This window comes from Pelophylax lessonae (assembly GCF_965119305.1).
Source record: "Pelophylax lessonae genome assembly, chromosome: 5".
NCBI lineage: Eukaryota > Metazoa > Chordata > Amphibia > Anura > Ranidae > Pelophylax > Pelophylax lessonae.
The window spans coordinates 126,923,935-126,950,821 of NC_138772.1; the positions used below are offsets into that span (position 1 = coordinate 126,923,935).

Consider the following 26,887-nt stretch of genomic DNA (forward strand, 5'->3'; position numbering starts at 1 on the left):
GAACTCTGCACTCTGTAAGTAACACACTCCTGAACTCTGCACTCTGTACGTAACACACTCCTGAACTCTGCACTCTGTACGTAACACACGCCTGAACTCTGCACTCTGTAAGTAACACACTCCTGAACTCTGCACTCTGTAAGTAACACACTCCTGAACTCTGCACTCTGTACGTAACACACTCCTGAACTCTGCACTCTGTACGTAACACACTCCTGAACTCTGCACTCTGTACATAACGCACTCCTAAATCCTGCACTCTGTTTGTTGTGCACCCCCGATACAACAGTCCCTTTTAGGGTAACCATACTGCTGATGTGGCCCGGGATGAAATGGAGTTTGACACTCCTGCTTTAGAGGTATATGCTTTGTTCAAATTTCATGTCAGAGGTATAAAACCACTTTAAAAACAGTCCTGCATGTCTGATGAACATTGTAAAGAAAACAAAGAGTTATTTTTGCATTTGACAAACAATCCAGGGGGCTGGGGTCCTTCTGTTCTGTAGCAAACAGCACTATTTTCAGCAGTTCAGTTCTGATGACACAGTAAGCTCTGGAGTATGTGCAGCTAGAGAATACAGGTACAAAAATACTGTCTCAAATAGTAGGTCCAAAAGCCCTAGCGGCGATTAAACCAGATGGTGCTATTTTAGAAAAGGGACACTTAAGGGATTTGTAAGAACAATAGAGACATGTCACCTTTTCAAATTTCAGGGCAACAAAGAACAAGATGGATAAAAGTTCAGCCCCATTGAAGTCGATGTATTTCTTAACCTGAAATAATATGTGTATCTGCGGGAATATGTCAGCAGCTAGTCTACAGCAGGAGTTTTCCTTGTGGAAGAGCCTATTATAGACGATGTTCTCTGTCAAGCTGCTATAACAAAAGTGCGGTACTCTTTCAAAGTTAAAAAGGTTTTTTTTTTTTTTTTTTTTCTGAAAGGCAGCAGACTTTTCTTTTCTGCAACAGGCAGTGTTGAAACGTCCAGACTGTATAAATACATTACACGGCGGTTCTGGGTTAAATTTTATGAGGTCATTTTATTACAGAGGATGTATCAGCTACAGAACAATGAACAGCATAATTATGATCCTACGGATAATAACTTCAATAATAATGAAATGACACACCGCATCTATTACTTCACTGGTATAACTATGCATTGACTTGACTTCCAGTTCTGTGTCATTGCAGGCTGTCATAATATATTTATTTTTTAGAACGGAGCATAAAATATTTAAGCCATGTAGTTATTGCAAACAATTTTAAAGTCTAGTTCCAGGTGTCTTGGGAAATATGCTAGGAAGACGTATAGATTTTAAAACAAACCAAACTCACTGCATACGGTATAGAGAAGGAACCTCCAGGGGTCAGTCTTTGGACAGCACTTCCCATGTTCTGAAAGCTGGGGTGCTGTGTTATGTAATCAGGTTTCTAATCTGTACCTCCTGAGTCTCACTACTGGCTATTAGGGCAGCCCATAATGGGTCAATAGTAAGGCCAGCAGGTGCACATGATCATGGGAGGTTGGCGCTGTATGCATATTAGAGCCCCTAAGTATTTTTGGCTCAATGGGCCATCTTCAAATAATCTAACTAGGGCTATTGGTACCTGGATGTATAAGCTCCATATGTAATCCAGGTATGAGAAACTAAACCATCCATAGGTTGCAATAACAAATGAAGGAGGAGCTTAGAACTTCTGTCAGTTTTTTCTTTTATTTTGTACTTTTATTTACTTCTTGGCCACTAAATATCCTCAGTCTGATGGCCAGCATCATTCATTCCACCTCCTCTGAGCCCAGGTTGTCCTGAACCTTCCTCAGCCTCACATCACAGCCCTCCCTTCTCACGTCAAAGCCCCCCCTTGCAATTACATTTCCTCCACCAAACTGACATCACCGCCCCCCTTGCTATTACAGTCCTCCTCCTCACATCACAGCTCTCCCCAAACACAGCCCCCCCTTACAATCACAGCCCCCTATTAAACAACATTCCCCACTGCAGTTTCAGCTCTTCCTCTTTCTAGTCCTACCTTAACACAGCATGGCAGAAGGCGGGAGGCTTGACAGGGTGGATTCCTCTTCTGTAATAGAACTAATATGTGAATGAGTTCAACTGTGTTTGCCAATGCCACATCCCAAAATTGTAATTGAAAAAAAAAACATTTGTGAGAAGATTATGGGATTTTAAAGGCACTGACGCCTTCTGCCAGAATGATTACACCGACATGAGTTTATTTCATTAAAAGCATTTATTTATTACAGATTAATTAAAACGTTTTGGGTATCAAACCCTTTAAAAGCATCAATACAGCATGCCACACTACTAAATGCCAACCCCGTGAAAATATGGCACCCCACTTCCAGAGCATGGACTAGATTGTACATAGTGTATTTTGGATCCATTTGGCTATGTCTATGTATGGGCCACTAAGTTCTTGGTGGGCTGTTTTAACCCCAAATTATCCACTGAATTGTTGCTGACTTTAATAGTCTAGGTGGGGCCACTCCGGACTGTCTGGAGTAACTCAATTGTTATTTTTCACCAACACAGGTATTTAGTATGTTGTGGTTTATACATTGCCCTTTCTGTTTAGACTGAGGGACACCCAGCTGTTGGTATCAAGAAATTAGGGCCGCATTTCCTGCCAGCCTGTGCCTGACTAGGGTGCTGTTCTTTGTTGGGGGGCCCTGTGTAGATGCTCTTAGCCTGGACATTTGTGACCACTTATGTACCATCCATATCCTGAACTGCATCTAGAGTGACTATCATTATCTTATTTATCCTTTTTATGAATGAATATAGCTTTTGGAACAATGTGAATTCTGAGACATTCCAACCTTCTGAATGAAAATTTCTGAAGGAACAAGTTCCAAAATGTTTCTCATATGGGAACAGAACGAACAATTTGCGTATATGTGTGCCAGTTTCGTACGATTTTCCTATGAGAAAAATTAGAAACGAAAGACTGCGCATGATCAGAAACAATAAACAACAAACAAAAAGCATTTGTCGTACAATAATTTTCCTACAAACTTTCCTTCATTGGTTCCGATTTGCTGTGAAACAGTGAGGAAAATCAGACAATCGTTCGCCTGATTTTCTCATAGTGTTTACCCCACTTTAGTTAAAAAAATATATATATTACTTTAACCCCCTTAGCAGTAACCCCGAGCGTGACTTGGGGTGTTTTTTTCATGCTAGGATCGGTATCCCCGAGTCTTGCTCGGGGTAGATGTGCAGAGCCTGCAGCGGGGTTCCTTACCTTCTCCTGGCGATCCAGCGATGATCTCCCATTGCTGTGATCGCCGCCGAGATCCCCGCCATGCCGTCCGTCGCTCTGATGACTTCCTGGTTCCGTTCCCTGCAGCAGCAATGCTGCATGGGAGCGGAACGAGGAGGGAAATTCAAATGTTGCACAAAACACAAACACATAAAAAGGAGGTGATACAGTATAATCTGAGAGGATTACACTGTATCACCTTAGTATCAGACACAGTGCCCTTTCAGTGCCCCTTGCCATTGTCATTTGTGACAAATAAAACCCTTTGAAAATGGCATCAAAAAAGCGTTGTCCTACAAATGCGCTTTTGGATCAGCTGAGCGACTGCGACAGCGGCAGCGACACGGAGCTGCTCGCAGAACAGAGCGACAGTGAGTCGTGGGGAGATTTGTCATCTGACTCTGACACGGACACTGATCCAGAAAGTGACAACCCCGATGATCCCGCACCTGACCTAAGCGATGTGCGCACTTGGTGCCCTCTAAACAGCGATGCGGACCAGGCAGCACCCCCGAGATTCCGATTCACTGGATCTCCTGGGATGAAGGTTGATGTGGAGAGTGACAACCCTCTGGCGTACCTGAAATTATTTGTAACTGAGGAGGTAATTCTAAAAATCGTCACTGAAACCAACCGCTACCATGAGCAGCAATCCGCTACGCTGCGTGCCAGATTTTCCAGATCCAGAAAATGGGAACCGGTCACTAAAGAGGACATCTGGCAGTTTCTGGGACTAATCATCCTTCAGGGGGTGGTGGGGAAACCGCTCCAGAAATGGTATTGGACCACCAATAAGATGCTGGCCACTCCATTTTTTGGCACCGTGATGTCCAAATACCGGTTTTCACTCATCATGAAGAATTTACACTTCGCCAACAACTAAGAGTTTTGATGAGGCCACGCATCCTGCGCCCAAACTCAAAAAAATCTGGGAGGTGTGCCAAATGATTGTCACCAACTTCTAGTGGACCTACGTGCCAGAAAGGGATGTCAGTGTGGATGAAAGTCTGATGGCCTACAAGGGACGCCTGAGCTGGATACAGTTTATTGCATCCAAAAGACCGCAGTTTGGCATCAAATTTTATATGCTCTGTGAATCATCCACTGGATATATCTGGAATGCGGTCATTTACACCGGTAAAGGTACCAAGTTCAATCCCAGGTACAGCGGCTATGGGATGGCCACATCATCTGTCCTTTCACTGCTGGATCCATTGCTGAACCAGGGATATTGCATGACAACGGACAATTTTTACACATCTCTGGAACTTTATGAGGTTTTGCTCCTAAACAAAATTGATGGGTATGGTACTGTTAGGCCAAACCGGCGTGACATGCCATCAATGTTTAGCAGGAAAAAACTAAAAAAAGGAGAGATGGTTGCCTTTCAAAAGGGTAAAATGATGACAATGCGATGGCGAGACAAAAAGGATGTGCGTCTCATGAGCACCATGCACAGCACCTCCACTGCCATGGTCCGCACAAAACACGGAACAGATATGCTGAAGCCGCAAGTCGTGATCGACTATAATCACACAATGGGAGGTGTCGACCGAGCTGATCAGGCAATGCGGAAGCAACAGAAGAAGCATTACAAAAAGATTTTCAGGCATCTCCTTGAACAATGCCTTTGTAACGCCTATATCCTTTCTAAAGCAAACACTAACATACCGCTTGTTCATTCTGACTTTATCTGGAAGGTGGCTGAGCAGATTTTTGTCAACCACCCAACGCCATCAGTATCTGCTAACTAACCCGGACGACGCGCTGTTGACGTTGGCAATCCAGAACGCCTGACAGGTCGTCATTTTGTAGACTTCGAAATGCCAACCACAAGAAAGTTAGTGCCTACCAGGATGTGCATCATTGGCTGTTCCAAGAGAGATGGCAATGGAAAAAAAGTCAGAAAAGAAACAAGGTACTATTGTCCTAATTGCAACGTCGGACTTTGTCTAGTTCCATGCTTCAAACTGTTTCACACTCAGGATTTGTATTGAATTTCTTTGTTTGACAAATTTCATTATTTTTCATAGCATTATTGAATAAAATTATATTATTGATTAGATTATAATTCATGTGTTTGTGTTTCAAATTTATCACATCTGGGATGTCTACTAGAGTCTTGTTTTGGTCAGGTTTAAGTAAGTATTTACTAAGAATTGTAGGCCTATAATACATAACGCCAAATTTCCATGCAAAAAATTGTACCGCTTTTGGTACAGAATTCCTGACATAATCATACCGCCAGGGAGGTTAAATAAAAATGTCATTGTATAATTTTTCTAAAATGACATTAACGTGATTATTCTGGTGCAAAGCATTACAAAGTTATTTACACATAATAAAGAGATGTTTTTCTTCAATTTAATGCAACGCTAAAAATAATGAACAAAGAAAATAAAAAAAAAAAAAAGTTTAAATATTAATGGTTATGAAAATCGTAATAAAAACAATCAGGAACATTTTATGGAGGAAGGGAAGAAGAAACTAATTAGGGTAAACTAAGGATTGATTAGGAATAAATATAAACAGATTTTATTTTATTTTCATTTTTTTTTTTTTTCTTTACTTGTTAGGTTGCTTTTACTAATCATCTGCAGATTGAAGTTAATCCCTTTGATATGCAGATGAATGAAACTGAGTAGATAGAAAAGTAACAATGTAGTAAAGCTTTTTTTTTTTTTGAAAGCAGCAGCTTCCACAGCTACTGTATTTACCCAGCAGTTCTGGACCATGATTTAGACAAGCTGGGAATTACTAGTACTACACATGTCCTGTGTGCTATACCAACCTTTTTGGGACATATATAGCACATCTAGGGTCCACAACTGATTATGGAGCATAAATATAAATATAATACAAATAATTAACTTAAAATATTATCTTACAACTTACAAGGAACATTATAGGTTAGGGAAAAACTTTGGTGAAAATCAGTCACATCATCAGTCATCATTAGTACATCCACATGGGGGTCTGATGTGTCTCTCTGGACCCATTTGGCCATGTAAGCATGGAATACAAGTTTGATGTGTGCAGTATGTGCTTACATGGTAATCTCAGCCGGTCATACACACAGACTCCGCAAACCCCAATGCAGCATCTCATCATGTAGAAGGACACCGGCCCATTCTTCACTAGTCCTTTTATTTTCACTCTCCATAGTAATGACACGTGGAATTTTACTATGCAACTTTCATTATCAAAGATGTATACAATCAATCCCTGTCCTTGAAACATTTAACTCAACAAACACATGTATATACTGTTTATGTTATATTCTGCATCTTTTTCAACATTCAATTTGCTATATAAGGAATAAATTATTTCCAAACATGACACAATGATATACACATGGAATAACAGACCGACCTGGCTGCGTTGTGGTGCTCATGGTTGGAGAAGACATGCCGACCAGCTGTTTGATAGAGATCCCAAATCTGATAGAAATGTATGTCAATGCTCCGTAACTGAAAAGCAGGATCTGAAAAAGTAGAGAAGTCAAAAATTTGATCCATGCTATTTTATTATTATATGACCTTTCTTAATTTTTGTTTACATTTTTTATTATTGCTGCCCAGTTTAATAGTGGCTTTGTTTGGATTTCTGTTTGTACAGCTTGCTATATAATCATTTTGCATAAATTTTAGAGAAAATAAATAGCAAAGCTATTCAAGTGACAACCCTATTTCCTAATTGAGAAAGCCAGCTTCTTGTGTCTACTGATCATTGGAAAACTATGATTATGCTGATTTTTTATCCAACCCTAAAACCAAGGGTGGAGAAAGGACACAATAGGCTAAAAACCTGATCTATGACATTTTGGAGGACACCTGACTGGCTGTACAGTGTTGCAGAGCTATGTGGAATAAAATATAGAACATATACTGTATATACACCATATTGTCCAAATGTATTGGGATGCCTGCCTTTACATGCACATGAACTTTAATGGCATCCCAGTCTTAGTCTGTAGGGTTCAATATTGAGTTGGCCCACCCTTTGCAGCTATAACAGCTTCAACTCTTCTGGGAAGGCTGTCCACAAGGTTTAGGAGTGTGTCTATGGGAATGTTTGACCATTCTTCCAGAAGTGCATTTGCAAGGTCAGGCACTGATGTTGGACAAGAAGGTCTGGCTCCCAGCCTGCCCTCTAATTCATTCCAAAGGATTGCTATCGGGTTAAGGTCAGGACTCGCTCATTTATGTCTTTATGGACCCTGCTTTGTGCACTGGTCTAAATCATTTGGTGGAGGGGGGATTACGGTGTGGGGTTGTTTTTCAGAGGTTGGGCTTGGCCCCTTAGTTCCGGTGAAGGAAACTCTTAAGGCATCAGCATACCAAGACATTTAAAACAATTTCATGCTCCCAACTTTGTGGGAACAGTTTGGGGATGGCCCTTTCCCATTCCAACATGACTGCGCAGCAGTGTACAAATCAAGGTCCATAAAGACATGGATGAGCGAGTTTGGGGTAGAGGAACTTGACGAGTCCTGAGCTCAACATGTCCCTTAAACAGAAGTAATTTAATCCATTGTTTCTTAACCCTTTTTCAGTCAAGGCACCCTTTAAAATTCTGAACAATCTCGAGGCAACTCATTCTAAAATGTAAAAAAAAACCTTATAGTTTTATGTAATACAGGAACAGCCACATAACACAGGAACATGTAGGATGCCCAATGTTAGAGATGATATATTCTTTCAAAGCAAATACACCTTTGCACAATGGTACTGACTAGTAATCCAATGTTTCACTTTTCCCTCAGTTTGTCTACCTTACTCAGCAAACCAAGCATGCTGTGCAGGCAACCAACATCCTCTTTATCAACTGATGACATCATTGGTTTGTAGAACACCTAGATCGGCTAGAAGGTTGTAAAGGGACACGATGAAAACCAGTGGCTTTGTGTAACTGAGCCCCGGTTCACACTTGTGCGAGGTTCGCATGTAATGTCGGAGCGCACTGCTCCTTCATTACATGCGATCGGCTGTGCGGTGCGAGTTTAGCCATACACTTTGTATGGCTAAATTCGCACCGCAGCCGCAGCAAACACGCACAGGGACCCTTTTTGGAAGCCGCATCAGGATCGGATCGCACAGCGGTTCGCACTGCGATATGATATCAAACTGGGGGTGTCGTTAATATTACATTGACACCCCCAGCGTATCGCATATGGCAGTGTGAACTGCCGGGGGTGCGTGTGCGATGCGGGAACAGGCTGCGGATTCGCAGCCTTCCCGCACTCGCATAAGTGTGAACCGGGGCTGAAAGGCAGGCTTGATCCACCTGCTAATCTGTATACATTTTTTGGCATTTTGCCAAGGAACTCCAGAAGTAACCTAAAGGCATCCTGGTTAAAAAAAAGGCTGGATTAATCAATTGATTTCTGCTGAGCAGGGAAGTTCACATACAGATCGAAATTTGTCCTGTCAGTGCCGGATTGCCTGAATTGTAATCAGTATATGGCCAGCCTAAGGGCATGTATGTTAAGTATTGTGTATGCGTAACATTTACAATGACTTTTTTCCTCTGAAAAAAAGTACTTTTTTCCTTCCTTCCTTTATAGGCATTGTCCAGGGTCAAACTCTATTTCCTCAACTAACATACCTGCCTGAAGATGATGCAATCTTGTGCCCATCTAGTAGCCTTTATATTCTTAGCTGTATGTATGCAGATTGTCTAACACATCTCATCCCTCCGGCTGCAGTCTCTCCCTCTGGGACGTTAAGAAAATTACAATGTACAACCTAGGTGATCAGTGGGTAAGGGGGAGTGATGAAATGCTTCCTCCTGCCTGTAGCAGATGCTGCAGATTATTCTCCCAGATTTATTTTCTCAGGTACACCTTAAGAGAGTGAATAATTCACTTAACTGAAGCCCAAGAATCTTCAATGATAAAAATGTTCAGTTAGAAAGAAATGGCTTTCAAATTGTTGCAGTATTGCGAAGCAGGCAACTGATAGTATTTGATTTAATCACATGGGTGCCCTATCAAAAAAAATCTCTAGACTAATTGGACAGTTGGGCTATGTTCACACTGCTGTGATTCGATTTTGATGTGGCTTTAGGCCCCTTTCACACTAGTGCGACTTGGCCCGCGATTTTGGACCGCAAAATCGCATGACAAGTCGTTTTCCATTATTTTCAATGAGCCCCATACATATCAGTGCGTTTTGAAGTCGCACCGACTTCAAAGTAGTTCCTGCACTACTTTGGCACGATTTTAATGCGTTTTGAGGTATATAGCCCTGAGCCATTGCTCAAAATCGCGTCACAATCGCGGCAAAATCGCGTCGCAAAATCACGGTAAAATCGCGTCGCATAAGTGTTAAAGGGGCTTTAGTGTAATTATGTAGTGCAACTTGAATGCTACTTTGAATTTTGCATATTCTATGGGGCCAAAATCATCCTGAAATCACACCACCGTAGTACAAGAACCTATTGTTAGGTTCTGCAAGAAACGCAGGATGCCTTGTTGTTGGCCTTGCAGCTTCCGCATGCATTTGCAAATGTGTGTTAACTAAACTCCTGTTTTTAACTTATATTGTTAGACAGGTTTATTTTGGTTTGTTAGCAGACTGGTGGGTAAGTATTTCAAACTAGGGACCGGCTGTTTTTCACCCACCTTCATTTATCCCATCTTGCTTTTCAATTGACTATTCGCAGGTTTGGAGACACTGAGCAGTGCTCGCCAGTTCTCACATAAAGTCCCAAATTGCCCATTTATTGTAGTACAAGAACCTTTTCCAAAATTGCATCATGCTAAATTGCATTATTGGGAAGGGGCACCAAAACATTATAATTTCCAATATCAACTGATTCTGTGTGGCTCAAGTCATATCTGAAGTCGCACTAATGTGAACAGAACCTTAGGGCTGCTTTAAATGTAATAATAACAATGGGGCCGTTTCCAGAGCCTATTAAGGTGGGGGGGGGGCTCCCTCATACTCCCCCATACTCCCTCATACTTCCCCAACAGTCTCAGATTCCAAGAGCATATACAGCCACTCTATGTCTCACATAAGGTCCACTGGCTGCCGTTGTAGTCATAGTAAAATGTAGTGATGTAGATGGAGTTTAAAGGAAAAGTCAAACTATGCCAACAAGTCCCACTGCACTTAATAAATTTACAGGCAATGGGACTTATGTGGGGCATACGGGGCTATAACATCAGAATCTCGGACTGTTGGGGGTTCTGCTGGTCATTTTAAGGAATGCTATGACATCTTTGCCCTAAGCCCACCAATTTCTTAACATTTCATACATCTTCTAGATTTGCTTCCCTTACCTTTGTTATAAGTGAAAAGAGCTAAAAGGCTTTGGGAACAGCACAGGACGGAGTTTATTATTCAGTAACACGGATACTCTATACCATATACTTCCTTTAATTACAAGGCGGTCTTGTTCACTTATCTACTAGGGTGGCAAAATAGTATACATAGCCAAAGACAGACCTGCATGTTTTATTTATTTTATTGAATTAGAATTCTCCCAGGATGGAAAAACCCATTTTCTGTACAGCCAAGAAAGACCAATGGATTTTCCAATTATACTTATCTCAAGACACCGGAGAATGGAAAAATATTGCTTTTAAATTTAATATTTAATTTACTTGTGTCTGTAATGGAAGAATAAATTAGGTGAATCCTCATGAGCATTTCTTCCTTAAGGAGTTGAGATACATTATATATACTATATACACCATGTATATATATACTGTATATATTATTATTATTATTATACAGGATTTATATAGCGCCAACAGTTTGCGCAGCGCTTAACAAAATGAAGGCAGACATTACAGTTACAATACAATTTGGAACAAGAGGAATCAGAGGGCCCTGCTCGTTAGAGCTTACAATATAAAAGGGAGGGTCAATTGATACAAAAGGCAATAGCTGTGGAGGATGAGCTGATGAAGAAAGTGAATGTCTATGGGAATGTTTGACTATTCTTCCAGAAGCGTATTTGTAAGGTTAGGCACTGATGTTGGAGAGAAGGCCTGGCTCACAATCTGCGCTCTAATTCATTGGGTTGAGGTGCAGGCCAGTCAAGTTCCTCCACCCAAAACTCGCTCATCCATGTCTTTATGAAACTTGCTTTGTGCACTGGTCCAAATCATTTGGTGGAGGGGGGGGTTCTTTTTCAGGGGTTGAAATCGGCCCCTTAGTTCCAGTGAAGAGGAAATTGTCAGCAAACCAAGACATTTTGGACAATTTCATGCTCCCAACTTTGTGGGAACAGTTTGGGGATGGCCCCTTCCTGTTCCAACATGACTGCACACCAGTGCACATAGCAAGGTCCATAAAGCCATGGATGAGCGAGTTTGGGTTGGAGGAACTTGACTGGCCTGCACAGAGTCCTGACCTTAACCCGATAGAACACCTTTGATATTTAAGCGGAGACTGCGAGCCTGGCCTTCTCATCCCACATCAGTGCCTGACCTCACAAATGTGCTTCTGAAAGAACGGTCAAACATTCCCATAGACACACTCCTAAACCTTGTGGACAGCCTTCCCAGAAGAGTTGAAGCTGTTATAGCTGCAAAGGGTGAGCCAACTCAATATTGAACCCTACGGACTAAGACTGGGATGCCATTAAAGTTAATGTGCGTGTAAAGCCCGGCATCTCAATACTTTTGGTAATATAGCATATATACTGTCAGTGCTGGGACAAGGTCATCGGATGCCCAGGGTGAAGATGGCAAACTTTTTTTTTTTAGTGTGCATGGCTGTAGTCATCCAATGTCAATTTGCAGTCTGTTCTTGTTCAGTTTTCCTTATGTCCAGCATGGTCGCCAGTCCTCTCTGCTGTCAGTAGGCAGCATTGTCATCTTTGGCATTAGTAAGAGGATTCACAGTGAGTTTGATTTATAAATATTTATATCCTTTTCCGGCCAACCACTAGAACATTTTCTTTGCCAGTGAAGCATCATGGCAAAGGGTATAAATATTTGGGATGAGCTAGAGCAAGTTCTCTTTCAGACCTAGAGGCCACAGCCTGGGGATGGTGCATCTCAGTTGAGCTGCTTCTTTAGGCCTATAGTTTACTATGATTCAGTTAAGAATCAACACAGGAGTGAGCGGCACAGATCACTCACTGTGTGGATTCAGAAAAGGAAGGGGCTGGTAAATCAAATATTTTCCGGCCCCTTCCCACACTCTCCATCCTGAAAATTACCCCACAGCAGCCGGTGGGAGAGGAGAGGAGGGAAGCTGGCAGCACTGCAGGGGGGAGACAGGGGGCGCCAGAAAGCAGGGGAAATTGGCACTACATAGGGTGGTTAGGGTGTGCCCAGGCTATATGTGTGAGGCAATCTAATTTCAATAAAATAAAATACAGATATTCAATGCATGCAAAGTTGTGTTTATATGAATATTCTGGGGGTGGGGTCCATAGTTTTCATCAGATTCTTAGAGGGTACAATGACTCAAAAAAGATTACCAACCACTGATTTTGAGGTTGAATGAAAACTTTTAGTGTAGTATAACACATTTGGAGTCACAAAGAAGGAAATACATCAGACCAAAAACTGGGACATTTGGGAGAAACGAGGGGCACTCTCTCCAAGTTAGGGAAAAGTAGGCATTATGGGTGTGGTTGTCACAGCAATAAAAGCATATCCCATCCCCACTAAAACTTTTTTTTGTCTGTGTTCCTGTTAGGGAGATTTACCCTCCCTTCATATCCTGACAGGAAGGGAGGGAAAATCTACCAAATGGGGACACACACAGTGGTAAAAAAGGATATCGGGGAACTGGAGAAAGTGCAGAGAAGAGCAACCAAACTGATACAAGCCACGGAGAAGCTCAGCTATGAGGAAAGATTGGAGGAAAGAAATGTTGGCTGGAGGGAGATTCCTGTGTAAAAATACTGGCACAGCCCCCCAAAATGAGTAAAAAGTACAAAATGTGTTCCAGGTCTCAAGAGAAGAAAAACACTGGAAATGGAGGATTTGAATGTGCCCAAGAAAAATACATTCTTACAAAAGCTAAAAACAATACATTTTTAATTGGTAATACAAAAAAAAAACACAAAAATGTAGTACATAAATAATCCTGCATATCTTTCTTGCGTGCATTTCTTTTCTTGGAGAGGGGATATGAGGGACTACTCCTGGATGTGGGCTTGGCTACTAGAATATTGGAACATGGATATGTCATGGTGTTATATCTGACCCTGACTGGGTTTATTTGGTGTTTGTTGCTGATGCTTTCACTCTGCTGGGGAGACTGGATTATTGTGTGATACCTGTTTTAGTGTCAATATTTACAATTACATTTTCAACGTCCAGATTCAACATCACATTCAAATTTAGACCCGTGGTCCCTCTGCCCTCTCAAGATTCATAATAATAGGATGTTTGTCAGGAAAGGAAGCGCCACTCAGCCGCAATAACGATACTAGAAGCGGGTGCGCATGCGTGGGAGTGCGCTGGCGCATGCACGTAGGCGTGCCGGCGCAGAGCGTGTGCGTCATCACACCCATCCGGGCCCTATATAAGACACTCTCTGGCTACGCTCCGGTGCTGGTTTATCGTCAGCTCCTGTACCCGTGACCTGTCTGTTACCTGCGTTCCTGCTTTTGACCCGGCTTGCTCCTTTGACTCGTCTGCACTTCTCCCTTGATCGACCTCGGCTTGCCTGACCACTCTTTGCTCTAACAATACCTCTGCTGGATCTTCTGTGTACCGACCTTGGCTTGGACCCCCACGGACTCTCTCTCTTGTCTTGCCCCTCTGTACCTCCATTACCTCAGACTGATTTACTGTGTATGACCCTTGGCCTGGCATTAACCTTTTGTCTCTTTACACTGAGCATCTCTAGATCTCCTGGAAGCGGTCCACACCATACCATCCATCCATCCGGTATTCACCCGCATCCAGTGCTCCTTGGGATGTGTCATCTCCTGTTTCACCTCCAGCAGTGGTCCACACTTAGCTGCAAGGGAAGCCCTCTCAGCACTTCGGCCTCCACCAAGGTAACTGACAATGTTTTTTTGCATGTATTTGTGAATGGCTTGTGGAGGTTTATCTGAAATAGAAGTCGGATCCTGAAGAAGCCTGTAGTGTTGGCGAAGCGCATTGATCTGTACCTCTTTCAGAGCTCATCCAACATCTTTACATGAAGATTGAATTTATACATGTATATGTGCAGAAATTTTAATGTACTACATTTCTGTGTATTTTTTCATATTAGGAAAAAAAAATTTATTGTTTTTAGCTTTTGTAAGAATGTATTTTTCTTGGGCACACTCGAATCCCCATTTCTCTTGAGACCTGGAACACATTTTGTACTTTTTAAAGATTAGAGGAACTGGATTTATTCTCTCTTGAGAAGAGGAGATTAAGGGGGGATATGATCAATATGTATAAATACATAAGGGGTCCATATAGTGAACTTGGTGTTGAGTTATTCACTTTAAGGTCATCACAGAGGACAAGGGGGCACTCTTTACGTCTAGAGGAAAACAGATTTCATCTTCAAATACGGAAAGATTTCTTCACAGTAAGAACTTTGAAAATGTGGAATCGACTCCTCAAGAGCTGGTTCTGGCCAGCTCACTAGATTGCTTCAAATAAAGCCTGTCCTCTTTGCTAAATGTACATAATATAACTGGATACTAACAATTATAGGTAAAGTTGATCCAGGGAAAATCGGATTTCCTCTTGGGGGATAAGGAAGGAATTTTTTCCCCTATTTGAGCTAATTGGATCATGCTTTGCTCGGGTTTTTCGCCTTCCTCTGGATCAACTGTGGAAATAGGATTGTGTATATTGAGTTGTATACATTTTTTTTTTTTACTTTTATTGGTTGAACTAGGTGGACTTGTGTCTTTCTTCAACCAGACTAACTATGTAAACATCTAAGAAAGGCTATAACCCTTAGGGGCAATATACACTATTCAATTCTCTTTAGATTTTTTCCTTTAGATTTACCAAAACCATATAATATGAGGTCAAACCTAAACACTTTCAATTTGTATGCAATCTGGCAGGCCCTTGCACTACATAGTAAAGGTAAATCTAAAGGAAATCTAACAGCAAAAGTTGTATAGTGTGTATCCAGCTTTACTTGCACCATCCAGAACAAACTACATGGTTTTGGCAGATAGTGTAGGGTTGATTTACTAAAATTGTAGAGTGCAAAATCTGTTGCAGCTGTGCATGGTAGCCAATCAGCTTCTAACTTCAGCTTGTTCAATCAACCTTTGACAAAAAAAACTTGAAGCTGATTGGTTTCTATGAAGAGTTGCAACAGATTTTGTGCTCTCCAGTTTTAATAAATTAAGCCCTTTGTGTCTAGGGACATATATCTGTACCTTTAAGCATGTATACTGTTGGATCTGTATTAACCACCTCCCACCCGGGCCATTGTACATATACGGCCGGGTGGGAGTCTCCTCCTTCTGACCGGACGTTCTGGAACGTCCTTCAGAAGGAGAGAGATTGCTCCGCCGCGGGCACGCGCAGCGGCGCGATCTCGATGTGCCTGTGTCCCTAGGACACAGAGCAACAAGACTTGGCAGGAGGGCCCTGTGATTGGCCCTCCTGATCACATGACGGCTGTGTCCAATCACAGCCGTCATGTAATGTCAATACAGCCGGCTTCGATCTCTTCTCCTCCTGACAGATCCTGTCAGTGAGGAGAAGAGGAGAGGATCGATTCTGCAGCTGGGGTGATCAGTGAGTATTTCTAATTACTCACTGATCACAGGGGGGTCTGTGCTGGTAATCAGATGATTGATTACCAGTGCAGCCCTGGGGGGAGGGGGTGCCACTAGAGCCACCAGGGATGCCCACCCATGACCACCAGGGATGCCCACCATGGCCACCAGGGATGGCAAACAGGGCTCAGAGAGCCTGCCAGTGGTGCCTCCCTATCAGTGCTGCCCACCAATGCCATCTATCAGTGCTGCCCACCAGTGCCCGTTATTGCCATCTATCAGTACCGCCCACCAGTGCCCATTATTGCCCACCAGTGCTGCCTATCAGTGCCTATCAGTGCCGATCAGTGCCACCTATCAGTGCCCATCAGTGCCGCCTATCAGTGCCCATCAGTGCCGCCGATCAGTCCCCATCAGTGCTGCCTATCAGTGACCATCAGCGCTGCCTATCAGTGCCCACCAATGCTGCATATCAGTGCTATCTATCAGTGCCACATATCAGTGCCCATCAGTGCTGCATATCAGTGCTACCTATCAGTGCCCATCAGTGCTGCATATCAGTGCCCCCCCATCAGTGTCACCCCATCAGTGTCTCCTCATCAGTGCCTGTCAGTGCGGCGTCATCAGTGCTCATCAGTGCAGGAAAAAACGTATCTATTTACAAGATGTTATAACCTAAACAAAAAAACTTTTTTTTTTTTCAAACTTTTCGGTCTTTTTTTATTTGTGCACCAAAAAAGAAAAAACCTTGCGGTGATCAAATACCACCAAAAGAAAGCTCTATTTGTGGGGAAAAAATTACACAAATTTGGTGTAGGTACAGTGTTGCATGACCGCGCAATTGTCATTGAAAATGCAACAGCGCTAAAAGCTGAAAATTGCTCTGGGAAGGAAGGGGGTTTAAGTGCCCAGTATTGAGGTAGTTAACTGGCATACACCATATCTGGTCATTGACTTGTACTGGCAGCTGTATACAACACCTGTGGCTCCTAGGCACAGAAATGCAGCCCTATGTGTATGAATCATGTGCAGACAGCTGCATTGGATCCAGGGATCTGCTGATTGTCTAGACAAATAAAATATTTCAAAAAAAGTTTTCAAGTCTTTGAGTTGAGCTGGCATTGAGCAATATTATTTCTATATAAAGCAGAATGGAAACACCAAGATAAGGTAACGTATTCCTTCCAAAGATGTTCCTGTCAGAATCTTTACTTATAAATAGACCTATTCTCACCGGGCAGTGACTCTGCATGAATAATTCTTTACTGTGAAGTTTATGAATATTATATCCATATTTCTTTCTGATCCCATCATCAAGGTCAACACAGTTTCCTGCATTCTGGATAGAATGCCTAATTTATCTCCCAGGGAATATCACAATTCTGCTGCCTATTTATAGCAACATCTACAAAGATAAAATCTCAAAAATATATAAATTATTTACAACTTTTTTCCCTGTCTTTTGGCAATGAATAACAATTCAACTGACGAAAATCAATAACTCTATAATATGTGACAAACACAGGAAATGCTTTGGCCATAAATGAGGTTGCTTTGATAGGCTATGGATCTTCATAATATAATTTATTAATGCCTGTAACTGTGTCATGCCACTTATAGCGGTCTCTCATTCAGACAATTTCCATTGTCTGTCTGCAACAGTATTGCATCCAGACCAGCTTTCCTTCATTCAAAGACTTGCCTGATACTTCAGATTTGTAAAGACTATTGTTTCAATTAGTGGTATAGCAGGAGTAACAGAGACAAATCGTGAAGTTTTGCTATCAGATAGTGACACTTAAGCCAGCTATACATTGATCGAAATTTGGCTGGTTCGGCAGGGACGGAACAAATTTCAGTCCATGTATGGGATACCTAGTTATGCACAAATGGATCTATCGTCTTGTGTAAAACCAGCCTGTCTGGCATTTCCAAAATTATCAGTGCCCCCAGCTATAGCCAACAGCACTGATCAGGACTGCTGATAAGGCAACACAACTGGTCCTGTTGTACTGGGCCCAGACCTCATCAGCTCAACAGGGGGGCCAAGGGCAACTTTATTGTTCATTTCTTCCTAAATGAATAAATGGATTTTACTAGACCACACCTCCAATCCTACTTGTTTACCAGGGCTCAAATTACATTTCCCTGGGTCCCCTCATTTCAACAGCGGGGCCCAGGAAGTGGGACTTTTTTTTTCATTTTCGGGGACATAGGGACTAGGAGGTAAAGTCAGCAGTGCTGGCACTGATCATTGTATTCTACCAATAGGGGAAGGCTCCCTGTCGGCAGAATACAATAGCACAGCAGGAGGATTCCCTTCATCCACAAAGAATGATTATTTTTTTAGTAAAAGCGGCTAACTGATGGGAAAAGAATCAATCATATATGGCCTGCCTTAAGCTGCCCATACACTTGTAGGTTTTCAAATGAATGTTTAAAAAAAATTGCATTCTTACAAAATTCTTAGTACATTTAATGACCCAATGAGTCATTTGAAATTGCTTAAAATTTTCATCTTAGTTTAATTTTGGAATGAATGGACAAAAAACACGTAACCATTATTAGAAATTAATTTGTTTGAGAAAAAATTTCCATCCTGCTCTTTCAAATTTCTCATCATTGGAGTTGAAAATAAACATCAATTTGACCCTACCAATGATTAGAAAATCGAATGAACATTCTTAAAAATGTTCTTCCCCTCTCTTCTTATTAATACCTACCTACACCACTCCAGATTGTCTACAACATACTTCAGGTTTTTCTCCTTTTTCTTTTCATAATTTATTGATCCTCCACAATGTTACAGGACAAATTACAAGTTGCTCTGAATATTATGCTTTTGGTTATCTTATACCACATGCTGTTTTCAGAAGTCATTTTGTTTGTGTTACCTTATGATATGGCTCTAAATCACTGACATATGTTTTTTCTTTAGTTCCTGAATATTGCATTTGTTGATAGCTAAAGTCCTTCTTCATGTTATTTACATATGTACTTATAGACCATCTACATGCTATTTTTTTGTTTAATTTGGAATAACTGTACTTTGTATTATTGAACGGTTTTGAATAAACTTTAATGTGGAAGAATAAAAATAAAAAACATTTGAAAACAAAATTCTACTTGTGTTAGGCCAGCTTAACAAATTGGTCTTTATAGGAGGGTCTGGAAACACAATTTGCAAATCCAATGGGTGACTATATTACTGGCGCCCAATCAAAGATGAAATTTAAGCTGCTTCCCAGAGTAGGCACTCCATTTTGTTTCTCTTTAATTTAATATATCTATTCTCTAGTCTAGAAGTTCAGGTATATAAGGTGTGACATACCTAAGATGGGCTAGGAGCAAGCCTTTTACCCAGTCACATGTGGAATCTCCAGCCACATGGACAGACAGATTTTTTTCCCAGTGCTGTGACTGGACCCTTTATCAAGTGTTTGGTTCTTGTAGCCATTCTACATGATGACCCCAAATTTAACAACATCAAAATGTGTTGCTTAACTTGACCATAACTATATGGCTAATTTTGCCTACTTAAATACATTTTAAATACATTGTATAAGGCTTTTATTTGGTACAATTTTTTATCAAAATTCTGCTCCAATTTCTTATTTTAGGCCGATAAATACAAACCAAATAAGATCTTTTGAACATTTTAATTTGTTTTAAGTTTTAATGTTTTTAAATGCTGCATTGTCCTTTTTAAGAAAATGATTTTGTTCTCTGTGCATAGCAAGTGCACAGAGAAGGAAATACATTGCCAGCTGTTACTGTCAGTAACAGCTGCAACAAATCAAGAACCACGCTAGCTGGCTCCTTTTCATTAGCAGAGACCAGCACAATCTCACAGCTAGGGTCAAGCTGAACTGCATGCTCCTGGTTTTTAAATTAATTGTAGAGTAATGGTTCCTTAGCATGGGGTATCCTAATGAGGATCAATAATCTATGAATGGAGGTGGGAAGAGGTTGAACACCCCAATGCATTTAGGTTGACCCTATCGCTTCTCTAAGAAAATAGAGCCAGCTGCCCCATTCAATACAAATAAATAAACACTTACCTCTTTAGCAGGCGGCAAGTGAAATCTTTGCTGTCTACATCAGCTCCAGGCGATATTGCTGACACTTTGGAGTGTGTGGTATAGTGGAGTTAATTAATAAAGGCCAATAGACTGTTCACTTTTAAATTTTCCCCAGATCTTAGTAAACAAGGTGAAGCTCTACTGCAGGGGTCTTCAAACTATGGCCCTCCAGTTGTTCAGGAACTACAATTCCCATCATGCCTAGTCATGTCTGTGAATGTCAGAGTTTAACAACGCCTCATGGGATGTGTAGTTCCGCAACAGTTGGAGGGCCGTAGTTTGAGGATCCATGCTCTACTGATTTCCTTCATCATGTTAGGTGTAAGCAAAAATCCTTTTGTGATTGGGTATTCTTAGCAAAGTGAAATTTCATCACATTCACTAAGCTCTATGGAAATTTCAACTTCCCTTGCAAAGTGAACAGCCATTGTCCTTAGTAAATCACACACATTTGGGTGCCATGGTTCTTCCCTCAGCCAAAGTGTTCTGTAGTGAGTGATGAGGATAATTAGGGTTTCACTTGCCACCTGCCCAAGAGGTAAGTAATCAGCTTCTTGTATTGCAGTGAGCAGCTTGCTATAATTTTCTTAAAGAAGCTAGGTCACTTTAATCCCCCATTCCACTCCACCCGACTCACAACACATACTGGCAGTCAGTACAAAGGCATAAGTTACTAAAGAAGGAACAACAATTTATAGTTTTTTTTTTTTTTTTTTTTTTATAGTTGACACTTTTTAATAAAAGCTTGTAATAGTGAGTTCATAATCTGTATTCTGCATTTACTATGCCCTTAATATAAATGGTAGACTTTTCATTTTATCTCATTATTATTTAGTTAATAACACAAAATGTTAACCTAGTATACAAATGTGGCATGCATCTCCACATCCATTTGGGATATAAATATCTACATCTAACTGTATTTTATTACTTTATTGATTCAGTATGTTATCACTTGCTGAGTAATTACCTAAAATCATTTCTTGCTTTTTCTATTACATATCTTAGAGTACAGTAGGTCATGGCAATTTATTATAAAGCCAAGTCAATGTCTATAGTATGCTAATGCCAAGCTAAATGCTGGAGGAAATGAACTTGGAACTTATAAACAGAATTAAACATCAGCTCCTGTAGTGATGTGCTTTTTGGTTATTTTTGGGTATGAAGTTGCATTTGCATTATGATTTATGGTCCTCTCCGATTACATAATTTCAAGTATTTTGTAATTCAAAGTCGTTAAAATTATCTTTTATAGCAAGAGATGATGGAGAAAAGTAAAGTATTTCTTAGACATAAGCATGTAAATTGTCCTGACAGCAAATTGCCACTCTTCCAACTTTTCTTTACTTTTTACATTTTTAAACATTTTATATAGCTTTCATACTGTCTTCTTTCCAAAGTTGTCTTTCCTGTATTTTCTGCTATTTTTTCTTCTCTCTCCATGTTATCTTTCTGTTCTTATTTTCTCCCTGATGTTTTTATAAAGGCTTGCACAGCACTGCACGGTGTCATGGCTTTATGTGGCACTGCATGTGTCATGGCTTTATGTAGCACTGCATGTGTCATGACTTTATGTGGCACTGCACGGTGTCATGGCTTTATGTGGCACTGCACGGTGTCATGGCTTTATGTGGCACTGCATGTGTCATGGCTTTATGTGGCACTGCACAGTGTCATGGCTTTATGTGGCACTGCATGTGCCATGGCTTTATGTGGCACTGCATGTGTCATGGCTTTATGTGGCACTGCACGGTGTCATGGCTTCATGTGGCACTGCACGGTGTCATGGCTTCATGTGGCACTGCACGGTGTCATGGCTTTATGTTGCACTGCACAGTGTCATGGCTTTATGTGGCACTGCGTGTGTCATGGCTTTATGTGGCACTGCATGTGTCATGGCTTTATGTGGCACTGCATGGTGTCATGGCTTTATGTGGCACTGCATGTGTCACGACTTTATGTGGCACTGCATGTGTCATGGCTTTATGTGGCACTGCATGTGTCACGACTTTATGTGGCACTGCATGTGTCATGGCTTTATGTGGCACTGCATGTGTCATGGCTTTATGTGGCACTGCACAGTGTCATGGCTTTATTTGGCACTGCACAATGTCATGGCTTTATGTGGTACTGCCTGGTGTCATGGCTTTATGTGGAAAGTATGTGCCACCAGTGTAAGTTGGGAGCTCTGTAGCTCTCAGTTCTCACCAGAGACCTCTGCAGGAAAGTATGGATTTACCTGCATTGGCCTTCCAGGACATGATCCTTGAATCTTTCGAGAGTGATGCAACAGGTCAAGATCAACTTAAAAGAAGGACTAATTGGGTAGACAAGTAGATGGCCTGTAGACTGAAAGAGTTCAAGGAAGGTAGTCTTGAGACAGAATCACAAGCAGAAGACAGGCAACAGAAAGCAGAACAACAAGAACCAAAAGTCAGGTCGAAATTGTAATCAGAATTTTTAGCTTTGTAACAAAGCTCTCAAGGACCGGAAGTAATCTTTTTTTAGACACTGACAGATTGTATTGGGCAGAATTGTACTTACTGCCTGTCATATTACTATGATACTTAAGCTGGCCGTACATGAGCCAGTGTTTTTCATTCAGCCAGTGGGTTAAACAAAAACTGAACCAGTTTCCTCATCCACACATTTGTGATGGAAGAGGGAATCCTCCCCAGTATGCTATTGTATTCTGACAGTGGGGAGACTCCCCCACTGTCAGAATATACAGATCAGCTCTGCAACCGCTGATCAAGCAGCTTTTATCCGACAGGGTGGTTGAACAGCTCAACTTTGGTGGCCACAGATTGAGGTTTGGCCAGTTCCTGCTGAACCGGCTAAATTTTGATCCATTTATGGCCACCTATAATCTACTGTATAATCATACCTAACCTCTTGAGCCCATGGAATAACGCTTTATACAATGTTGTTTTTTTTTGTTTGTTTTTTCCAGAACAGATAGAGCTGTAAATCAGTAGCAAAACTGGAAAGCTGTAAATCAGTAGCAAAACTTTTTCCCAGCTCAATGTCTACCTAATTTGTACTGCCCCATATATTTACTACAAAATATAATCCAAGTCTGCTGATTGAAATTGTATCACATTTGTGTGAATTTTATGTAATGTAGCAGCATAGTATAGCTCAAAGCGAATGTCTGCCTTTTACTTTAAGATATTTTATCCCCTTCAGATGCTACAATGCAATACACGAAGGGAAAAAACTGTTTGTGTAAATTGTTAGCTTAATGTTAGGATAAGATTAAGCCGGGTTGACAAGGGCACAAATTAGCACATTGTGACTTTTTCACAAGTCTGCAATAGCTAGAATTTCAAATAATGATCACCTATACAAGTGTTTTTCATATGGGTGATACTGCTCCCTGGAACAATCCAGGGGGGTGGTAGTAGCCTCGCGTACAACTGGGTAACTGAGTACCAATTGAGGGGCAGTGGAAGCATAAGGAATAAAGGGAAGGCAAGAAAATTTTGAAAAGTGGTCATACACATTTCATCTGTTTTATAACATAAAGTCATAGCGATTACTTTATTTTTTAAATAAACACACAAAATGCAAGTTTTAACTGATAAGTGGTCACGTTCACCAAGAGGTTTAAAGCCCAACACCAGCAAGGGTTAGGTGCTTGTTTTGTCCAGGGGATAGAAGGAAGAATTGTACTTACCCAAAGCTCTAGTCCTCTGGCAAGCAGTGCTACCCCGCAATTCTAGTTGGACTGTTCCTGGCATCCTCATGTCCAGAGCAGAGCTATGGACACAGCCCTGTGCTTGAAGACATTAGAACTCAAGACAGCTAGAGTGTAGGGGTGCAGTGCAGGAGCTGCAGGGATTGGTCTTGTGCAAAGAGGAGTGGAGGAGGAGTGGGTAAGTACATCTCCATCTTTCCCTAAGAAACGGACTGCAAATAGCTAATCGCAGTTTTTTTTTAAAAAATGCTCCTGACAAAAAGAGAGCCGAACATTTATAAAAAGATAGCAGCACATCAGGTTCATCCTTCTCATTGTTATTTGGGATTTTTATTTTAATATTATACTTATCCTAATTATCCTATCCTACTTATCCTAATAAGTGCAACTAATAAGTGGATAAGTGCCAGATAATGCACCTGGGGCGTAAAAACCCAAGGGCAGAATATAGAATATTTGACACAGTCCTGACCTCAGTATCTGAGGAAAGGGATTTAGGAGTAATTATTTCAGAAGACTTAAAGGTGGGAAGACAATGTAATAGAGCAGCACGAAATGCCAGCAGAATGCTTGGATGTATAGGGAGAGGTATAAGCAGTAGAAAGAGAGAAGTGCTTATGCCGCTGTACAGAACACTGGTGAGACCTCACTTGGAGTATTGTGCGCAGTACTGGAGGCCATATCTCCAGAAGGATATAGAAACTCTAGAGAGAGTTCAGAGAAGAGCTACTAAACTAGTCCATGGATTGCAGGAAAAAACTTACCAGGAAAGGTTAAAGGACCTTAACATGTATAGCTTGGAAGAAAGAAGAGACAGTGGGGATATGATAGAAACTTTTAAATACATAAAGGGAATCAACTCGGTAAAGGAGGAGAGCATATTTAAAAGAAGAAAAACTACCACAAGAGGACACAGTTTTAAATTAGAGGGGCAAAGGTTTAAAAGTAATATGAGGAAGTATTACTTTACTGAGAGAGTAGTGGATGCATGGAATAACCTTCCTGCAGAAGTGGTAGCTGCAAATACAGTGAAGGAGTTTAAGCATGCATGGGATAGGCATAAGGCTATCCTTCATATAAGATAGGGCCAGGGACTATTCATAGGATTCAGATATATTGGGCAGACTAGATGGGCCAAATGGTTCTTATCTGCCGACACATTCTATGTTTCTATGTTTCTAATTTTTTGTGTGTAATGCAAATGTTACTATGGTTGATTTAAAAAAAATAATTTTATAATTTCAAGTTTTAAGGTGCCTTTTTTACAACAACATCTTTCTTTACTATGTTGTAGGACGTAGGTAGAAATATGGATGCGTAAAAAACCCGCAAAACTCTCACTGCATCTTTCTGTTTGTTTCGCTTAAAGAAGGTAGATTTCCAGGGGGCACTGGATAATTTTCTTCTGAAAAGGGATAGTAGGCCAAATAGGTTTGTGTACCTCTAACTTACACAATAAAGGTTTTTTTAATTATCTTTCTATTCTTTTTTTTTTTTTACACTTTTTTTTCTTCATGGGGGATCTGGTCTCTGAAGACCACAGACCAGATCCAGCATATCACCTCTAACCTGTAATCAGCCAGCAATAGGTCACACAGTGGCGATCTACTGCTAAAGGCTGGGCAGAGCTGTACAACTTTGTGTAAGCTTTCATACTGACAGCACAAGCCTTGAATTCTCAAGAAAAAAAAAAAAACCTAAAGGAAATATATATTTTTTAAAAAACAATCTTGTTATACTTACATCCAGCTCTGTACAATGGTTTTGCACACAGCAGCCCTGATCTTCTTCTTTTGGGTTCCCCGCCAGCGTTCCTGGCTCCTCCCCCAAGCCCAGTCCGCCCAGCTCCCGAGCTGCGCAGGTTCCACCCCCCCCCCCCCAATGTGGGAGCCAATGTGTGAGCCAAGGCGGAGAAATAGACCCAGGAGAGCCACTGCTCTCATGCACATCCCTGGATCAAGATGGGGCTCAGGTAAGTAGGGGGGGGGGGCTGGGATGCATTAAGGTAAAACACCTTCAGCCTTTAGAACCACTTTAAATTTGCTTCTACAGTACACTCCTATGAAGCGATCTGTAGATGCATCTAAAGCCAAGAAAACTCTTGGCTTAAATGCTCTTGGGCTTACCCAGCTGCAAATGACTGCCAGCCATTCCTGTACCAGTGCTGGCAGGGGTCTGTAGAAGCCACTTAGCATGGGTTCCATATTACAATAGCGGTGGGGCAAATAGCCTCTGTGCCTGTGCATTTTTAAAATGACACCCAGGACTACAGTAGTCAAGAATGAGTTTCTCTTCTACCATTCCATAGCAAAAAGCAGTAGCAAATCATTCAGGACTAAAATATGATATAAAGGTACAAGTAATGAGTTGGGTTTTTAAGGTTCCCAGAGAGCTCAACCCTAATAGAAAAGAATCGTACATTTGCTTGAGTCTGTGACAGGGTTTCCACACCTATGCCATAAGTACCTAAAACTTTTGATGAGAGCATTAAATGAAATAAGGAGCACAGTTAAAATACCTCACAGAAAGTAGTGACTTGACCTTAATAGCCTTTATAAATAACCTCAAATATGGCTCATGGCAGCCGTTATAATGTGTTCCATCAGCCTCTCTTATGTGAATTGAAGAAATGAGCACTTTGGCTGAAATACGAAGCAGCGGATAATGTACGATTAATGTACAATTAAAGTAACATGACTGGAAATTAAACATGAAAAAGCTTAATGGTAACATTCAACCCCCAGGGACTCCAATCTTTACCCCATTGACTAAACTCTTTTCTAGGGTATTTCCGTTTCAGTAAAGTAAGAAAATCCCATCAGCTTTTTCACACAGCAGATACTTTATATACCACCAGATTGTTATTTACTGCAAACATGTAATAACCATTTCCCCAGAAGATCTGCTTGCTCTCTGAATATGAAATATTCATTACAAATGTAATAATGTCATCTCCCAAAAAACAGCATAAATCACAGTATTCCCAGACATGCAAGAATAGTATTGACATTCCTTCCTAAATGAAAGCTTTTCACAACAGATGGCCGCAGTTATAATGGAATATATATTGAGAAGTTCACAAAATGTGCATCAATTCACTTACACTTTGGTGTATATGTTTTTCTGTACAAGAATTATTACATTCCATTACTT

At 41.1% G+C, this 26,887-nt stretch overlaps 1 protein-coding gene across 1 annotated transcript in view; it reads right to left on the minus strand.

Annotated features, from left to right (window-relative positions):
• LOC309556008 (histone deacetylase 9-like) overlaps nt 1-26,887 on the minus strand; it is a 903,604-nt gene that overhangs the window by 776,275 nt on the left and 100,442 nt on the right. Inside the window, exon 2 of the mRNA XM_082258269.1 lies at nt 6,659-6,770. Within this exon, the coding sequence (XP_082114395.1) occupies nt 6,659-6,770 (112 nt within the window). The remainder of the gene's footprint in view (nt 1-6,658; nt 6,771-26,887) is intronic.